The 18943-nt window shown below is 41.4% G+C and overlaps 3 protein-coding genes across 4 annotated transcripts; 2 read left to right on the forward strand and 1 right to left on the reverse strand.

Moving 5' to 3' along the window:
• The first annotated feature begins 275 nt into the window (after window positions 1-275).
• On the forward strand, window positions 276-2717 carry LOC6567364 (DDB1- and CUL4-associated factor 10 homolog). Its single transcript, XM_001993938.3, has 4 exons — window positions 276-306; window positions 440-815; window positions 879-1248; window positions 1309-2717. The coding sequence occupies exons 2-4, from the start codon at window positions 502-504 to the stop codon at window positions 2566-2568; spliced, it is 1944 nt and encodes a 647-aa protein (XP_001993974.1). The 5' UTR covers window positions 276-306; window positions 440-501; the 3' UTR covers window positions 2569-2717.
• Window positions 2718-2875: 158 nt separating this feature from the next.
• On the reverse strand, window positions 2876-8381 carry LOC6567363 (pre-mRNA-processing factor 39). 2 transcript variants are annotated; one of them, XM_032740314.1, is made up of 8 exons: window positions 8322-8381; window positions 7975-8057; window positions 6865-7732; window positions 6581-6801; window positions 6396-6521; window positions 4742-5016; window positions 3389-4672; window positions 2876-3322 (listed from the first exon to the last, which is right to left on the reverse strand). In XM_032740314.1, exons 1-8 carry the CDS (start codon window positions 8362-8364, stop codon window positions 2986-2988), a joined length of 3237 nt encoding a protein of 1078 aa, XP_032596205.1. In that variant the 5' UTR covers window positions 8365-8381; the 3' UTR covers window positions 2876-2985. The 2 variants fall into 2 exon arrangements, with proteins under 2 accessions (XP_032596205.1, XP_001993973.1); XM_001993937.3 differs by having other exon boundaries at window positions 2900-3322; window positions 6581-6798.
• A 191-nt stretch (window positions 8382-8572) lies between these two features.
• On the forward strand, window positions 8573-12338 carry LOC6567271 (serendipity locus protein H-1). The gene is made up of 3 exons (XM_001993936.2): window positions 8573-9837; window positions 9908-11181; window positions 11432-12338. Exons 1-3 carry the CDS (start codon window positions 8774-8776, stop codon window positions 11875-11877), a joined length of 2784 nt encoding a protein of 927 aa, XP_001993972.2. The 5' UTR covers window positions 8573-8773; the 3' UTR covers window positions 11878-12338.
• The last annotated feature ends 6605 nt before the right edge of the window (window positions 12339-18943 follow it).

The raw sequence follows: 18943 nt of genomic DNA on the forward strand, positions 1-18943 counted from the left end.
TGAGCAGTCGTAGACAGTACAATAGTGAGGAGCAATATAGTGATTTGGAATAATCTATTTTAATTCGAGAATATTCAATATTCGCCGATTGTGTGTGCAGACGCCTACAAATAATACAACAATCAATATAATTAAAAGCCTGATACTTGTGTCTTTTATGTACCTTGTGATATTTTATGATGGTTACATACCGTGATTTCTTCTGATTGCTACACTAACAGATCTTACATAAAAATTAAAAAAAACATATGCACTGAACTTGTAGCTGTGTTGCTATTTATTTACACGTTCAGGGCATTATTGTATGTAAGTATATTTTAAATGTGCTACAAAATTAGGTATATACAATGTATTTGGTGAACAGTCACATATTCGCCGATATTGACATCTCTACGCAGTCGTAGAAACTTTTTATTCTTTTTATTATATATATATACAGTCCACAGAAGGTTGGGAACGGAGTGCAGAACTGTGTACGAAAAAAATAAGGAAATAATAACAATGCACACCATAGAGGAGTATTTGCGTCGACGAGAGAGTGGCTGGCTGCATCGAAATAAACACACGGCCGAGGAGAATTCTGTGATGCGTCGCATTTACAGTTCGATGGGCATGTTTAACAGTTATCATTCCAATTGCAATCCTGGCAAGGCCGGACAGGACACGGGTGCCATCTTCAATCTGGAGTTCAATGCCGATGGCAATGTTGTTGTAGCCGCCACCGAACGCAAATGCGTCCTTGTCTTTGATGCAATCACACAAAACGAGATCTTCAAAATATCCGATGCACACACGGACAGCGTTAATTGCATCAAGTAAGTGTGGCACATCATCCACTCAGTCATCAGCAGTTTGCAGATTGATTTTATTTTTGTTAGATTCTTTGACGATCGCCTATTTGCAACGGGCTCCGATGACTTTACAGTTGCTCTGTGGGATCTGCGTAATATGAAGCAGAAACTGCGCCTGCTCCATGGTCATTCCAATTGGGTGAAGAACATTGAGTACTCTTCGAAGGACAAACTGTTGGTCACATCAGGCTTCGATGGCAGCATATTCACATGGGATATTAACTCACACACGGAGCACGGTTTGATCTCACAGCGCGTCTTTCATGCCAGCGGCCTGATGCGTTGCCGCATCTCACCATCGGGTGACAAATTGGTTCTGTGCACCAGCAGCGGTTACATTATGATCGTCCATCACTTGGACTTGACTACATTGCACAAGGATCTGTGTGGTTTCCGGGTGAGTGGAACAATAAAATCAAATACGAATTTGAGTTAGAATCTTGTACGTAATTTTTAGCCGGGCATCTATAGACTTATGCAAATGGGTGATCAGTATATACCCCAGGCAGCTAAATATGATCATGTCTTCTCGAAGCGTCAGAAAAAGAATCGCGTGGAGCTCGTCACCGATTTTCCGGAACAGAATGATGCTGAAATGATAATGGCCCTGCAGATACATCCACAGTGCCGTTGCATGCTGACGCGTAACGTGAGCTGCGACGAGCAGAGCGAATGGACATGCATACATGATATACACGAGGAACCAGAGCAGCCCACGGATGATGTGAATGATGATGATGACGATGAGCCCAGTGCCAAGAAGAATCGCACACGATTGGCACAGCAGGCAGATCAATCGGATCACGAGCAGCATCAGGCAGGAGCACCACGTTTTCCGGCCAGAGTGCGACAACGGGTAATTTATCCGAGACGCGTGCCCGGCACCGTGCCCACAACACGCACAGATGGCTTCATACCCGACATCTGGGCAGCTGAGGTAACCGTGCAGGAGCGAGCCATACGCCAAAGCCGGTCACGCATCGAAACCAATCATGTCAGTGGCTATAACTTTGTGTATGCCATCAGCAGCGGAGTGCTGCCATTGCGCTCAACGGTGATGCGTACAAGAGGCGGAAATGTAGTCGTCGATGACAGACCGCTCTTAGAAGATGCGGCGCCGACAAGCACAGAGACACCTCGCAGCAGCAATGGCAGTGGCAGCCACAGGAGCAGCAGCACAAGCAATAGCAGCAGCAACACCACCAGTAGTACCAGTAGCACCAGCAGCAGCAGCAGCACCAACCGCAGTGGCAGCAGCAGCAGCAGCAGCAGTAATGGAACGAGCCAACTGGTCACCATTGAGATTCGACCAAATATGCCAATGCGACAGCTGGGCAACGTTTCGGCTGTGGCGACATCGTATGAGAATCCCTCGCACACTATATTGATGAATGCCAAGAAGCTGCTCTACTACGCTTCCGAGACGAATAACAAGCCCGGTTTCATTAAGGAGCCGGGCTTCTCGGCGGATGGCCGCATCATCTGCTCACCATATGCGAATGGGGTGCGGCTGCTGGGGTATCAGGACGATTGCAGTGATTATCCCAGCCAAATGATGGTTGAGCAGATGAAAAATAGTCCGAGGCAGCTGGTCGAACTGGCCAACATTATCGAGCATCAGGATGTGGTGCTGTGCTCCAAATTCAGCCCCAGAGAACCACTACTAGTGACGGGCTGCAATGGCGGTGAGATATCCTGGTACAGGCCATGCCTCTAGAGGATGCGTCGATTCTCAAAATTTGTTTTACTTAAGCAACTAGGAACGTTTATGATTCACTTATCTCTCCCATGATAACAACAACACCAACAACATTATATAATTGGCAATAAATTGTAAAGCATGGCGATTACAGTGAACCGATTAAATTAATATTCTTTATTTGTATATATAGTTTGTATTTGTAGTTTGTATTTTGTATTTGCATTTGTATTGGTTTTGTTGTTTTTGCGGCTGCCTGACGTCTACAATGAGGTTTGCAAGTATATTCACATATATATATATATGTATAATATGCATATATATATATATATATATATATATATACGTACGTATGCTACATATTTTTAATAAGAATCATTATAAAACTACAAATATCGTTATGTTATCCACTAATTTAACGGTCTGTGTCTGTGTCTAATAGTAGTTGACATAGCCGCTCCACTGGCCATAATTATAGCTGGCACCGGTGCCAGCGCCACCAGAGCCGTAACCACCACCACCACCCCATTGACTGTAATATGAGTCGTACGACTGCTGCTGTTGCTGTTGCTGCTGTGGCGGATAGGCGCCACTGTTCTGCTGCTGGGCATAATAGGCACCGGAGTTCATCGAATTGTAATTGTAGTTGGCATTCGCCGCTGCTGCCGATCCACCATTGTTATAGGCAGCGAGTGGTGCAGATGAGCCGCCACCAGTGGCACTGCCACCATCTTTGCCACCAGTGGAGTTCTTGCGACTTGGACTTGTATCGCTATAGGGGAGGTAAACAACACGATGATTATTGATTCGATTTAATAGTTCATTTCTTTTGACTAACCTCTTCTTTTGCATCTCGTTGGCCTTGCTGAGCGTCAGTTGGAGTGCACGCTGTGCATCCTGTAATCCCTTGGCCGTGCTGCCAAAGTCCTCGAGGAACTCAACTTTGCGCTGAGCAAAAAGCACTTTCTGGTCAGGTTCAATATCGGCGCGTGCCATAAACTTGTCCATAATCTGAACGATCTCGGGCTCAACAACTTGTGGCCGCTGCAGGCATAGATCGATCATTTGTAGGGCGACACGTGTATTGGCCGGATCACGTTCGAGCGCCTGCTGCAGCACTTCCAAGCCGGCATCGAGATCGTGGCACAGCTTATTTAGGAATCGGGCATACTTGATGGCCAAACTGCCGGCAATGGCTTTGTTCTTGGTGCCCTCGATGTAATGCTTGTAAAGTTCACGGCATTTGTCCAGGGCGCCACGACGTCGCTCCACATTGATGCGGCGATAGGAGATCTGGAGCACATTTGGACAACGTTGCTCGATGCGCTCCAGCACCTCGGCGGCGCCATCAAAATTGAGCTGACACTCCTCGAAGGCGGCCCACATCAAATGCAGACTGGGCTTCTCGGGATGATGGATGCGACAGGCGCGCCGATAGACACCTCGTGTTATATCCACTGTATTCTGGCTGTGCTCGATACTACCTAACGACTCCAGATAGCGCAGCATCTTTAGCCAGAACTCATCATAAAGAGCGCACGCGATGAGACAGCGTTCAAAGAGCACCAGGATGCGTTCACGATCACCTTTCTCGATCTCAAAGTCCAGGTAGTCCTTCCAGTTCTTCAGCTGGGCACGCTCCAATGGCTTAACATGGAAATATGGACGCTTGATGCCCTCCTCGAAGGACCAGCGCGCTGTGACCGCACCAACGGTTAACTTGTGCAGTTTGCGACGCGCAGAAATGACTTTGTCCTTGATTGAAGTAATTTCCTCCTCGTTGAGTGTGCTGAGATCGCTGAAATCAATTGGCGCCGGTTTCGATGTGGCTGAGGATTCGCTGAGGGTCAGATCAGTAGTGGATTCTTCCACAGCTGTTTCACTGGCCTCCTTGGGCTCCTTACTGCCATCAGCTGCAGTTTCCTTCTGCTTCTCATCGCGATCACGTTCCTTTTCACGCTCACCCTTGGCTTCCTTGGAGCTGCCACTATCGCGACGACTCCTGGACGAAGATTTCGAGGATTTAGTCAATTGGCGATCGTGCCAATCCTTGCGCAATCGCAACAGCTCCTCATTGCCAATGGTGGCGGTTATTGCATGCTGATTAATAACATCCTGAAAACTATGGAAGATGCAATTTAAATATTATTAGCAGGCAAACAAAGAGGATAGAGACCACTCCTTGACTTACTTGTCAAAGTGTCCGTTGTAGCCCTGGGTGGGTATCGTGAGCAGACGATCATATATCTGGACGACACGCTGATAACGCTTCGATTCGTTCTCCCAACGTATGTAGGCATCCCAGAGCTTGTCGGAGCGGAACTCGAGGCCGCATGCCTGGACAGCTCGCTCGTATTGGCTGCGGATGAATTGCTCCTCGTCGCTGTGGTGCGACTTGATGTGCATCAGATAATGTATCCATAGATCCACCGATAGCGGAATGGCTTCCAGGCCGCGCTCAAATACCTAATTTTGTTTTTTATCAATTGATGTTTTTAGAACAAAGTTTTTGAATCGATTTTTTTCATGTATTTTGATTTTTGACCGTGGAGAAGAAATAGAAATATTTACAAAAAAATTGAAAAAAATTATTTTAGCACGCTTCAGACTTATTTTTGATAAACTAACTTGCAGGCTTTTTATTTTTTGGTGGTGGTGTCGATGTTTTTTTCTTTTCTTTTTTGTAACTTATATAGTTTACTATAATGATCTTAAATAAGCTAAAACAACAATACGTAATAAAGTAGACACAGAAAATAACACACGTTTTGTATTGAGTATTTTTTTTTACACAGAGAGACTTAAAAATTTCATTTAAACGCCATTTGTACTTACTTACGGCCTCACGAGAACGTGCTGAAGGAGGAGTCGAAGGAAGAGTTGTTTGTGGTGACAACGACAACGATAACGAGAACGTGCGAAGATCAGAGAAGTTGACAAAAGAACAAACGACGACTGTCGAGTCGAATTGGAGAGTATTGATTGATTGTGGAACTGGACTGGTGGTGAACAACTTGCGTTGTGGAATACATCAATTTGCTCATACATATATACATATGTATGTAACAAGAACAACAACAACAATAACTGCATCCATCATATCGGGAATAAAACTAAAATGTCGACTAGCCGCCCCCATAGGATCATGAATGATGGGTATTAACAATTGTGAACGATTGATTGCATCTAAGGTACAGCTAAGTGAACACACACATTTAAACAACACGATTATCATTTAAATACACACTCTGAAAAGAGGACGAGTCGAGTCCAAACAAAAATAAAAAACAATAAAAAAAAAAATCCGGAACCTACGATTAAGAAATGTTTAGCTTACGCGTATAATTTATCATTTAATTTAGGTGGATACAAAAAAAGACAGTAAAACTTGAAATCATTTTGATTAAATGTATGGAAAAATATTAAACATTTGAACTATGCTGAAGAGCTAAAGATAAAGTTCAAATAAATTCATTAAAAACTAAAATTGAAATTTATAACGAGTGCATATAGAATGGATCGCTCAATCGTGGACCCCGTTGATATGCTGACACCCGATACTGACCGATGACTAAAAAGGTGTCGAGAGTCAGTTGTATTTGGTTCTTTCTTTTTTCTTTCCGTAATTTAGTTTCTTTTGTTTTGGTAATTTGTTGCTTTTATTGAATGTAGTTATTTTTATTCAGTTATAATAAATTGCATTATAACAAATATATATATATATATATATATTTAAATATATATATGTGGAATATCAAATTGTCGTAATCGTAAGTAAGAGTAAGCGTAAAACAAAGAATTGCAAAGATATGTTTAATTTCATTGAAATGTGTGGGGGTACTCACCTTATAGCAATTGGCCTTAATACCCTTGCGCTTCTCATAGTCCGCATATTTGCGCCAGTAGCCATAGCAGTAGGGATAATGCGACAGGAATGTGTCGTAAGCTTCGCGCGCCGCCTCAGCATCGGACTGGAGCATAATTAAAAGTTTATTTCAATTTGTATAGATTAGATGAATAATCGATATACCTCGCTGTCTACGTATTGTAGCAGATATGTCCAGCCGGTAAAGTCGGATGCATCGTCTTTGACAACGCGCCAGTATTTGTCGAGATCGGGCAACTTTTTGCGCTCCTTCTCCTTGTCCTTTTCCTTGTCTTTGTCCTTCTCCTTTTCTTTGTCTTTATCACGCTCTTTCTCCTTCTTTTGAGGGTCTTTCTCTTTATCCTTGTCGTTATGCTCAACATCTGCTTAAAAAATGTATAAGATTATTTTTAATGGATGTCTGGCTACAATTCTCCTTAATTTCCAACCTTCATCTACTCTGGCACGCTTCTCCATGGGCTGCGCATCATTACTCTCTGATGTTGGACTGCCGGGATTATACTGTTCAGTTGATTTAAGTTTTGTGCTCGTTTCATTATGGCTCTGCTCGTCGTCATCTCTTGCAGACTGTGGCACATGAACATTCTTCCCAGCTTTTCGCTTTACTCTCGTCTTTAGCTCGTTAACATTGTTGTTGTTGTTATTGTTGTGCGTTGGCAATTCATCCTCCGATATGACTTCAGCATCGGCTGGCAGCTCAGCACGCTGTGGTGCCGGCAACTCCTCATCGGATACCTCTTCGGCATCATTGATCTCGGGCTTGCTGGGTGGCGGTAACTCATCCTCTGAAATGATTTCAGTATTCACAATAGTCGCATTGCTTGTGTCCATCATTTCATCGCCCAAACTCTCGGCAATAGCATGATGTGAGCTCGAATCATCCGACGAGTTGAGCTTGCTCCCACCAAGCGGCTGCAGTGCATCGGGCACATTCGATTCAAAGTCGGATTTTTTGTTAATATCGCTCTCATCATTGCCGGCTACCGAAGGCAGACTGTTGGCATTATCACCAACCAGGGAGGCCAAGAGCGATGTATCTACACCATCTTCGTTGCGTCTACTCTCCTTGACATCGTCACTCGTCTCCGAATGTTGTTCGGCAACGGCACCAAAGGGAAACGAGGAACTCTTGTCATCTACACCGCCCGTTGTTTCGGTCGTTGCCAGCATTTCAACATCGTCGTCTAGTTGCTCATACTGAGCCTCCTCTGCTGCTACGCGCTCTTGATCGTCTTCCTCGGTCAGCGCCATCATTTGTTGACTAATTGGGTCGTTCTCTTCCTCTTGATCACTCAACTGAAAAGCAAACATTATTATGGATGTATATCTATATTGTATTTTGCCATACAGTAATTAAAAACTAATCTCTCTCTGGCTTGCTTTATCAGTTGGCCCTTGCAGAGAATCATGTGGAGGCCATCATTTGCGAATGGAACAACGCCACATCCGCATGAAGATGCGTATTTTTTCATCAAATTGCAAACCAAAAAGCAGAAGCACACGCATGGTGTGTTTGTGAGTGTGTGTGTGTTACTGACCTGTGCTTGGCGCTTGGATGTGCGACGTGTGGTTCGCGTTGGTGCTGCTGTTGCCGGCGGACGTCCAGAGCGTGTGCGGCGCCCTGAAAAGACCAAGTTATTATTCAAAACCGATTAACAGAAAAAAAAAATAAACGAGCGCTTTAAATACTAATGCATATGCAGATGCGTGTGCATGTGTGCGTAGTTTCCGCGTGATGCTCACGTTTTTTTTTTTTCTTTTTAATTTTCAGTTCACAATCTGTTTTCGTTTGTTATGCACGATATAGAAAATATGAGCAATGCAACAAATAACATACGGCTCACTTCAAATAATTAAATTTTATGATTTTTTCAGTTGTATTTACCTGAGTTTTCTATTACAACGTTTTCGTCTTGTTCAGACGCCATTTTTGGATTTGTGACACATACAATGTGGTCACACTGTATTATAAAACTGGTCAAAACAATAATGTGACGGCAGCATGTTTATTGAAAAATCCATAGGCTTTATATAAGCTTTGCATATCGATAAATGACGTGTGTGCAACCCTTAAAATGCATAGGCGTCGCATCTTACAACACTGTTTGTCAAAATGGCGACTTGAGAATTCATAGCGTGACAAAAACAAAGCGCATTTCACAGTATTTGTGGTGTTTTTGTGCAAGATTTAAGTGTTTTATTGTGCAAAATTAAACAAAATGTATAAGCAAATAGTGCTGTGAGTGCAAACAATTGAACAGTGTATGAAATTTTGCGGAACCGACGCAAGAAGTTAAGAAACGCCGACCGCATAACCTTTACGTGTCGCAGTTGCGAATGGAGTGTAAAGGCAAAGCAAAGAGAATGAAAGAAGAGGCGCCAAGCAAAAAATTGCCGCCTAAATTATATGGCGGTGATTATGCGGCCAATGCAAGCACCCCCACCAAAGCGGCCCACGATGAGATACTGAGCTCCTTGTTGCGCATCAACAATTTCGATTCCATATCGAGCATCAAAGACGAATCCCTCGACATCGATCTGTCCGCCTGCGTCACAATCAGCTCGGCCAGCTTCATCAATGGCAACAGCCTGTCGTCTACGGATTTTTGGCGCGTTCTCGACGAGAGTGCACAAAACAATACGGAATTAAATCTATCCTCAGATGTGTGCCGCGAGGAATTGAGTGCGCCCAGTCCCAGTCCCACACCCAGTGCGAATCTATCGAATGGAAGCGCCAATGACAATCATAATTCCGAGTTCAATGTTACGTTCCTGCGGCCGGAGCCGCCAAATGCGTTCACGAACTCACCATTTAAAAAGATCACAACAACAGCAACGACTACGGCGACGGCGGCGACGACGCCAGTGAAGCTCCAATCACCGGAGCAATTGCCAATGGTGCAGCAGATGGTTTCGCAACGTAAGCCACGTTTACCCGCTGCGACAGCGGTACGGTTAAGGGTCTTCAAGGAGGAGCTCTTCGATGAGAAGGAGATGTCCCCCAAAGCTGAGCTGTTGACCAAAGTGGAGCATTCGGAGTCGGATCATTTGCCGCCAGCGTTTACCATATTCCAGCAACCACAGCAGCAACAACAACAGCAGCAGCCGCCAGTGAATAATATGCCGCCACCGGCTGTGCCGTTGGATTTCAATGGTAAACTAGAGTTGGAAACGCCGCCGCCACCTCTCTACAAGTGCCTGGACTGCAACGGCCTGATTCTTGACAATCAGCAGTTGGTGAGTAGCCACAAGGCGGCAGCGCATCGATTGCGCATCACCTACAACTGCACTGAATGCCAGCGCGAATTTGAGCTCTTGGCGGGGCTCAAGAAACACCTGAAGACGCATCGCAGCGAGGGACGCAAGGATACGTGGAAAAAGTGCCCAGACTGTGGCAAGTGGTAAGTTCACAAATTGAGTTACAAATCTCTTTCAAATATATCTTCAACTCGTTTTAATTTCGATTTGCAGTTTAAAGTTGGGCAGCATGTGGATGCACCGGAAGATCCACAGCGATAATAAGAAATATCAGTGCGATATTTGTGGCCAGAAGTTTGTGCAGAAAATCAATTTGACGCATCACGCACGCATCCATTCTTCGGAGAAGCCGTACGAGTGCCCCGAATGCCAGAAACGATTCCAGGAGCGCTCCCATCTGCAGCGCCATCAAAAGTATCATGCACAGACGCGCTCCTATCGCTGTGAGAAATGTGGCAAAATGTACAAAACGGAACGTTGCCTCAAGGTACACAATTTGGTGCATCTGGAGCAGCGTCCCTTCGCGTGCAATGTGTGCGACAAGAGTTTCATTAGCAACTCCAAGTTGAAGCAGCATTCGAATATTCATACGGGCATGCGACCGTTTAAATGCAACTATTGTCCGCGCGACTTTACCAACTTTCCCAATTGGCTGAAGCATACACGACGCCGTCACAAGGTCGATCACAAGACTGGCGAGCATCTCGAGAACATTCCCTCCTACTGCTCCAAGAAATCAACGACAACGAAGGCACAGAAAGCAGCTGCCGCGGCTGCTGCTGCTGCGGCGGCGGCAACGGCGACAACAGCCGGATCTCCAGTATCAGAGGTGCTGCCACTCAGCACAGCTGATGGAGAGGCAAAGTCCACATCCTCCTCAACGCCGCAGACAGCCAAAGCGCCGTCAGCTGCAGCGGCAGCTCCACCAGTTAAGCAGGCACGCAAAAAAAAGCAACCACAACAAGCAACTCTTGCCGCCTTGGGCATCACTTTGCCAGCGGGAACGGCACTGCAGCAGGTGCATCCGCCGCAGCCGCTACCACAGTCCACAAGCAAACAGTCAAATGTTACTCCGCTACTGGCACCACCACCACAAGCAACAGCAGCAGCAACCACCGCTCCAGCCAAGCAGATGAAAGCGAAACGAGAACGCAAACAGTTGGCGCCCAAACAGCTGCAACAGAAACCATCTGCGCCAGTGGGCAGCACTCCTCACACGGTACCCGTTGCAATGCCGCAAATTAAAAAGGAACCGTTGCAGACGCAGGGTCCATTCCTGGACCTGCATGGCCTTAGCCTCACATCGGCCGAGGAGCTGATCATGGAGCAGGCTCTCGAGATGGAGGAATGCGGATTGTATGATACACCCGTGGGCAACACTGAAATGGGCACCTCAGACAATGCAACTGCCTCAGATGCAGCGACTGCCCTGCACTTTCAAATCAAAAACGAATTACCCGATGAACTTCTACCTGACGACGATTTCTGTAAGTCTATATATACAAATATTGATTTTATAAAATATAAAATGGGGTCTGAAAGCATTCATTCAAGCATTAAAATGTGAAAGTAAACTCTTGTTTTTTTTTTTAATATTGCAACATTTTATTAATTTAATGACGGTTGTAGCTCATAACAAGTATAAACTCGTGATCTTTAATGTCAATATATTTTATATGTATTTTTACTATTAATAACTTAAATACCAATTAATTTTTTCTCATATCTTTTTTGCAGTGCTCCACAAACCCAATAGTGGCAATCGCATAGCCTGTCCATCGCTGGAATCATCACCGTTCTCCTCGCCCGCATCCATGGAACTGGCTGCGGTATCCACCACCGCCACCATCAGCAGTAGCACCACCAAATCCACATCAGCTGTGAATGTAAACTCGGGTCGCACCGCCAACTATTATTTGCCAGCATTTACGCTAAATGCGCAAGGCAAGTTGACCAGTTGCACGACCAGCACTGGCACTTGCACGGGAACAGGAGCGACCAATGCAATTGCCAATGGACCGACAACAGTGTCTGTTGTGAATATGCCAATGTTGGTACACTCGAATCAGATGTTGCCATCCGTGGACACTCTGCTCTTTACCACCCAGACGGGCAATCGATTCTTCTCGGGCAAGGCAGCCTCAGGTGGCGCCTCAGTCTCAACGACGACCCATTTGACATGATCGCACGACGGCTGAATGCCGTCATCATATAATCTCAACGATCTCCTGTGTCTTAATTAAGCTAGGGTTTTGCTGCGACCACTTCCGCTTTGCCGAGAATATATTTATATATATATTCGTATATACATATAGGGCAATGATTCGGATTACCTTCAGTGTAGTCCTTAATATTTTTTAGGATATGTAGTACGACGCTATATTTGTTTTACATAAGTAGGCAATAAGATGATTTCTACATAGAGCTAAGTATTAATGTAAATACAATACACATATACACACACACACACACACATACATACATACATATACACACACAACTTCATGCGTGTACATATATCATTTATATATGTATATGTATTTTTATGATTTACCGCCAACACTACAATTATTATTTCTACGCTTAACACCAATTACAATAAAAAAAATTAAATAATAAAATTCGAAAAGATTTCAACAAAAAATTTCACTTCCAACCCACTGTTCTCCATATAGACTGCAAAACTGTAGACAGGCTTCACCTAGTGCTTGTCCAACCTGTTTTTGCCTCGAATTTGCGATTTGGCTCGGGGTGGTTATTTTGCAAAGGGTGGTTTCATGCCCTTTACTGAGCGTGTGTGTGTTTTTAAGGGTCCAACATGTCAAAAAATACAGCTGAAAAATAACGGCGTATGTAGTTATAGTTAGGATAGAAGAAGCTGCTTGCCATGATGCCAGTTTGCTGCAGGGATCTGAATTTTAAACTGTGATAAATAGATAATTAGGTTGCTGTACAAGCTGTAGATAAGAGGTGTTCATGCATTTACTAAATTTGCTTAAGAAAAGGCTCGGCATACTTTAAGGGGAAAGTGAGTTCGTGAACAAATCACGCATTGGCTAAATGTAAATGTTATTTGTTCCCGAGTCACAAATTAGTTGGGGTAAAGAAATTAGATTGCTGAATTGGATAACTTGTCGACAGGATTAAAAGGAGGTATACTTTAAGAGACATGCAAGTGGGTTGTTGTATCGGCTAAACGACTTCACGGCGAAAGCTATCATACTTTTAGGGACCATGACTAAGAGGAAAACATTTTGGCATACTTTTAGGAACTTGTCAAGAACTATACGGTCATCTAAGAATCCAAACATTCATAAAAATATTACTCACATATTTAACGCGAATGGTCTGGTCAAAATAAATAGATTGACGCAGGACTCAGCAGTTTGCGGAAGGCTATGACCAAGCTATGAAAATTTAGTATTTTGAAAAAGAATTTTTATTATATTACATTTATTGGCAGTTGGCTCATTAAATTCATATTCAATTTATAACCAGCTCGAAATCCTCTTCTATTTTACCAAACAAATGCCCATAATTTCTTAAAAAACTGTCAAGCCATAAATATTCAAAGTATTCTATAAACAGCAAGAGATATAAATATGTTATTAATTCCTTAGAAAAATAGACATAACATTTGCCGTGAAAACCTTGTTCTTACAACACGTAAGAAATAAAATTTGAATATTAATTTATTTCATTTATTTCAAGGGGTTGTGCGTTGGACCTAGACCTGGACTATGGACCACAAATTGTGAAAACCAGTTTTTTGTGTGTGTGTTATTTTGCCTTTTATGGACAAAAGGATGCAACTTCTATTAGAACTTTTTGGTAATTTCAGCTGCGTTGCAGCTTCCGCGAGTTCATAGCGCTGATGGATGGGTCACGCACACATCTACAAATATATATATAGAGACATAGGCACATGCATCCTGCGGCATATGAAATTCAAAACCCGTTTTTTTTTCTTCTTTTAACTGTGTGCTCAAAAGCTGCGCAGCGTCCGGCATTTAATCTGCTGCACATGCGTAGCCCGACTGAAATTAGAAAGGATTTGTTTGGTCAAATCCTTGGGCTGCCATCAAATTTGAATATATTACATACACACATAACCCTAAAGGGGCGACATACACAACACAACAAGGCACTGCTGCCCAGGGGTCGATCCTTGGCTCAGTCCATGTGTAATTTAATCGGGGGTAGCAAAAGTGTTGCATTGTAACTTTATAATTTTGGGTCAGCTCTGGTTGCTCTCACTCTTTCTACTCCCAATAAAACTGCATACAAATCTCTCATCAATTTTATTTTTTAACCGAATATTGTCTGAGTTTTCTGCTATTGAATTTTTATTTTGGTAGTTCTTTTGTAGCAATAATTAAGTAAAAGGTCACTTTTGATTTCCTACTTTTTTTATGTGTTGTTGAATTTAAAATTATTAAATAAAAGCTTTAGAAATTGTGGTTAGTTTTTTTTTTTTTTTGGTATGATAATGAAGTGTGGAAATAAATGAGATTAAATAATCCAATTAAACAACAAATATTTGTTGGAAGCGACAAATAGTAAAAGGGATTTTGTGCTGTATAATTTAGAAAATGTAGGGAGAAAACATTGAATTTGTAGTAATCAGTAACTATAATTGAAATGAGTTTCAAACATGATTAATAGGAATAAGCCTTTAAAGGTATGTTTTAATTTTTGGAAAGCCTCAGCCGAATTGTGAAAATCGCACTAATGCTAAGATAGCCCCCAAAGCCAATTTTTTTAAATATATTTTTAAAAATCTATACTCAATCAGAAATGAGCAATTTATCACAACAGCTCTGTTTTTGCAAAAAGACACGTTTATTAATAGTTCTATTAATTTAAGCAACAACAGAAAAGAATTAGATGCAAAAACATAAAATATGCATCTGCTCTATGATGGTATTATTTTAATACTTTTCCCGTACTTAGCTTGAATAGTAGCAAATTTGCTATCCTTTGGCCTATTAATCTGCATGACTATTGGCACTTCGGGGCCATAAATTCAGGCTTAATGTGACATTGACCCACAAAACCAATCTAGGGGCAGAGGCCTCCGCTAAGCCAAAGTCTTGCCGTCTTCGGATGAATGCATTTACTTCTGCAAGCTGACATAACAAAAAGAAAAAGGAAACCCCAAGACGATCCTTGAACCAACCCCGCTCTGGGTCAATGAAAAATCGCTTCAGTTTTGAGGCAAAAATCTTCAAATTCGTCACAAAAAAAAAGAAAAGGAAAAAATGAGAAAAATGCTTTAAGCAAGGGTTGCCAGAGGCCATCAAGGTAGCAAGGAGCAGCCGTTTTTTATTGTTTACCTTTCACCTCTGTTCGTAATTTACTGTGAACCCGATCGTGGATCAAGGATTGAAGACGATGCCTATCTGTGATATATTTTTCTTGGGGTTGCTATTTGTGCAAATAGCACCAAGGACCTTTAGCTCTTGCGATTTTATTTTGCACCCTTTGATGCCTCGGTTATTTGATCGCTCGTAAATTTCTTTACGCGCACTTTTCTGCCACTCGCTGGAGATTGTAATCCCTGCTGGCGATTTTCGCACTGTGGGAATTCTTAGTTTGCTCAGTTTGAAATCCTCGCAACATTTGTGAAAATGCTTGCACTCTTGATTGATGGCTGTATAGGGTTTCAATAATATGAAATGGGCTTAAAGAAAGACGCCTTTGCCACGCTGTGCTCAACTCAAAAATAATAAATTTAATGTTTCATATATTACTTTTATAAAAACTTAACAGCCTTATCATGCGATTAATCAAAACACTTTCACACTATTATCATTTATACAAATCGCTTTATGGTTTTCAATTGACCACAATAAAGTAGCCCTAATTTTTCACTTTCTTTTTGTACGGAAAAGTGGAAAATAATTTATGTAAATATGTTTGTTGTTTGTTGTTTTTGTGAAGCGTGTCCAGCAAAGTTAACCCCTTGAAATGACCCAAGTGACCAGTCGTTTAGCCCTGGCACGTGCTTCCCAAAGCACTTTCCAGTGGTCAGTCGGTCAGTCAGAACGAGTTTTGGTGAATGAAGGCGAGATTTTCAGTAAACACATTCTCCTTTTTGAGTTGCTCATCTCTAACAGTCTCACAGATACTTGCCATGCTTTAACAACCCCTTTTTTATACCATATACCCATTAATATTTGAAGAAAGCGATAACAAACTGATAATATGCAGTTCGAGGTATGTGCTCAAATAAATTTTCAACAAAATAAATGAAAAATTATAAAAAAATCATTAAAGTTCCATGTATCAAAAATTTAACCTTTATTAAAAATCAGATGAGAAGAGTATAATAAGAAAAACCTTTAACAATAAACTCAAAAGATGTTACAGTTACACTAGTTACTTGATTGAAATTCAAAGCTGTGCACAGGGTATCTCTTGGTCAGGCCCTATTTTTAATTGCTGACTTTTATTTGTTTTCAGTCAGTTTTTATTTTCATTTGAAATGTTTGTGATTTGAAATTTTTATAAATGCTACATTTTGGCAAAGGATTCGCCATCATTGTGCAAGTATCGAAAGGGGTAGCTGTGCCGCTAAAGGACAAAGGATGCTGCTGATGCTGATGCTGTGTGCCGTTACTTGACAGCGTGTTCAATTGTAAAGGACACATATAAAAGCGATGCGTGTACGCAACAACAATTTAGCTGACCTTCTATCGTTTCTATACCAGTAGAATTTAGAAAACGGGAGAGAGTATCAGAGCCGGAGAGAGCGAGAGAGAGAGAGCGAGAGAGAGAGAGAGAGAGAGAAAGACATAAGAGAGAACTGCGTTCTCTTAAATACATTTTTTGCATTTGCCAAAAATGTTCGTAGGATCTCACAATTTGTAAGTTTTTCTTTTATTTTTAAAAAGCAAATCACATTTTTTCGGTCAGCAAAATTGCATTTTTTGATTTGCCAAATTTTTGTTTTGCACACAAATTGTTCAAGAATTAAATGCAACTATGTATTTTGTTTCAATATGATATGGAATATGATTTAGCTTTCTTTTTTATATATTAAATACGCATGTGTTTTGAAGAATGTTCCGATCGCAGAAGGTAAAAGATATTTCTGAAATGCATTTGAACTTCGTTTCTCACACTGATTGCAATCTACGGATACAAAAATAAACAAATATTCATAATATGCACTTTCCGCAGAGCGTATAATAGGCAACTGCAAAATGGAAATGCATAAAATTTTCACGTTTTCCCTGGTGTGCAAATTTTTGCCAAGTCAGCACTGTAAGCGTAATAATTATGCAAATCATATCTGGAAAGTTTGCATCATTTTGGCATATTCAATTAGGCGGTGAGTCCTAAAAGGTCCTGGCTCGGTCGGTAAAGGGGTTTGTGCAACTCTCCTTCCTGTTTGGCACATTTTTGACTTGTGTCAGTGTTATGCAAATTTACTGGTTCCCTGTGATTCGACTTTGAGAAAGACTTCATCTTCGAGTGTCGTCCCTAGATTTGATTTTGATGTTTTGTTTTGTTGTTTGGCATTAACCGTGTTAAATGTTAATTTTTCTCAAGTGCCACTGGTCGGGCTAAGATGCCCTACTCTGTTAGACATTTATGGGTTACTCAATTGATTTTCATTTAATATTCATGTATTTCAAATTATTGGTATTTGTGGGTAGTTGATTGGAAATTGGCAAATATTGAAAAAAAGGGCTGGGAATTTCGATTGGGTCTAGAACAGAGAATATTTGGAATTGAAACTAAATGTTATTGACAGAATACTACATTTTTTAAAAGTAAAGTTATTAACGAGTTATAAATATGGTTTATATATTTGGAAATCCACGCCAAACTTAATGAATAATAATATAATATTTTAAATGGGGCATGACATCAAATGTAATTATTTTTACTAGTTCCATCAAATATATTTGGTAGTATTTTTGTTATTATATTATGCAAGAGAAATAACTAAAAAACTTCTACAGAACTGATAGTTTTAAAATACATTTTTATAAGCTCTTGCAAATCTCTCCATGTTTAATCGTTGCAGATACTTGTAATTTTCTCAAGTCGATATCTCGGCAATCTCAATATTGCAAAGACTTTCAGATAAAGGAAGGAAAATGAAAAGAATTACATCAACCCTTACGCAAATCATCAATTTATAAATTTCCCATGCTTGTTGTTTATGCAATTTGCAATATCAAATATCAGGAAAATATCAAAAGAGTGGAAAGCGCATTTTGCGTAAGGCAAAATAATTCTGAGGCAGTTGTTTTCATTATGCAAGCAAGTTGAACAGAAATTGCAAAAGGTAGCAAAAAAAAACTGCGAACCCTTTTGCTCAGACAGGCAGAAAACCGTAAAACACTTTTTGCATAACCTTAAAAGGAAAAGTGTGCAACCCTTTGGAGCATTCAAGACCAAGACGAAGGATAAGACGTGGCGAGGCGGGGACTTTCACATAAATCTCTTCGATGTATGTGCAGCAGCTGACGTCATTAACACAGCATTTGTCATTGATTTCCGTAAAAGGATTTGCAGTAAAATTGTATCCTATTTTGATGGTTTTCTTGTGCCACGAAATCTGAGACTTTTTTATTGTCAGACAGGATTTCCTTTTTTTTTCAATAAATGATCGATAGTTCAAATGATGATGATAGTCTCATGGAAAGTTGTCCATGGGATCCCATTTCAAACAAGGACTTTGCTCAGTTCATATACTAAGTAAATATTTAATGTAGCTTTAGTGAAAATAGATTTTTGTGCCTCCTAAGCAGAGGCAACAGCTCATAAATTATACCAATGAAGTGGCACACATACAAATTTGACCTTTTGGCCAGCTGACTGTCAACATACTCATCGATGAGCAAGTCCTTGCATATATAATCCCATTAATTGCATTATTAGCAAGCCAAGGCGAATATATAAACAGCTCAATAAATTTTGTGTGAAAATGTGAGATATAATCTAGGTAAATTTTGAAGAAAACAAAAAATGACCAAGAAGCTAGCAACCCTCCAGTTGAGCAAGAGAACCAGCTGATCAATTGCGTTTGATCCTCATCCACATCCACATCCATATCATCATCAATATTGTGTAACCTAATGGACCCTGACCCTGGCCGGCTGCACTAAGCTGTGGCAAAAGTGTCCTTCTGCTCGACTGCATCACATTGAGTCGTCTGCTATTTTTCTTTAATTTCCGTTGAGGCGAAACTGCAAACCCCAAAATAGGGGTTGGATTCAGAGAACATTTCGT

This window comes from Drosophila grimshawi, unplaced genomic scaffold, assembly GCF_018153295.1.
Source record: "Drosophila grimshawi isolate 15287-2541.00 unplaced genomic scaffold, ASM1815329v1 contig_311, whole genome shotgun sequence".
NCBI classification, from domain to species: Eukaryota; Metazoa; Arthropoda; class Insecta; order Diptera; family Drosophilidae; genus Drosophila; species Drosophila grimshawi.

Bases quoted from the DNA above. Each gene is read 5' to 3' on its own strand.
- LOC6567271 (XM_001993936.2), top strand. From the start codon at position 8,774: ATGGAGTGTAAAGGCAAAGCAAAGAGAATGAAAGAAGAGGCGCCAAGC. The intron at 9,838-9,907 runs GTAAGTTCACAA...TTCGATTTGCAG, and splicing joins TGCCCAGACTGTGGCAAGTG to TTTAAAGTTGGGCAGCATGT. The intron at 11,182-11,431 runs GTAAGTCTATAT...TCTTTTTTGCAG, and splicing joins TCTACCTGACGACGATTTCT to TGCTCCACAAACCCAATAGT.
- LOC6567363 (XM_032740314.1), bottom strand. From the start codon at position 8,364: ATGGCGTCTGAACAAGACGAAAACGTTGTAATAGAAAACTCAG. The intron at 6,802-6,864 runs GTTGGAAATTAA...ACATTTTTTAAG, and splicing joins GCGTGCCAGAGTAGATGAAG to CAGATGTTGAGCATAACGAC. The intron at 3,323-3,388 runs GTTAGTCAAAAG...CCTCCCCTATAG, and splicing joins AACGAGATGCAAAAGAAGAG to CGATACAAGTCCAAGTCGCA.
- LOC6567364 (XM_001993938.3), top strand. From the start codon at position 502: ATGCACACCATAGAGGAGTATTTGCGTCGACGAGAGAGTGGCTGGCTG. The intron at 816-878 runs GTAAGTGTGGCA...TATTTTTGTTAG, and splicing joins GACAGCGTTAATTGCATCAA to ATTCTTTGACGATCGCCTAT. The intron at 1,249-1,308 runs GTGAGTGGAACA...CGTAATTTTTAG, and splicing joins AGGATCTGTGTGGTTTCCGG to CCGGGCATCTATAGACTTAT.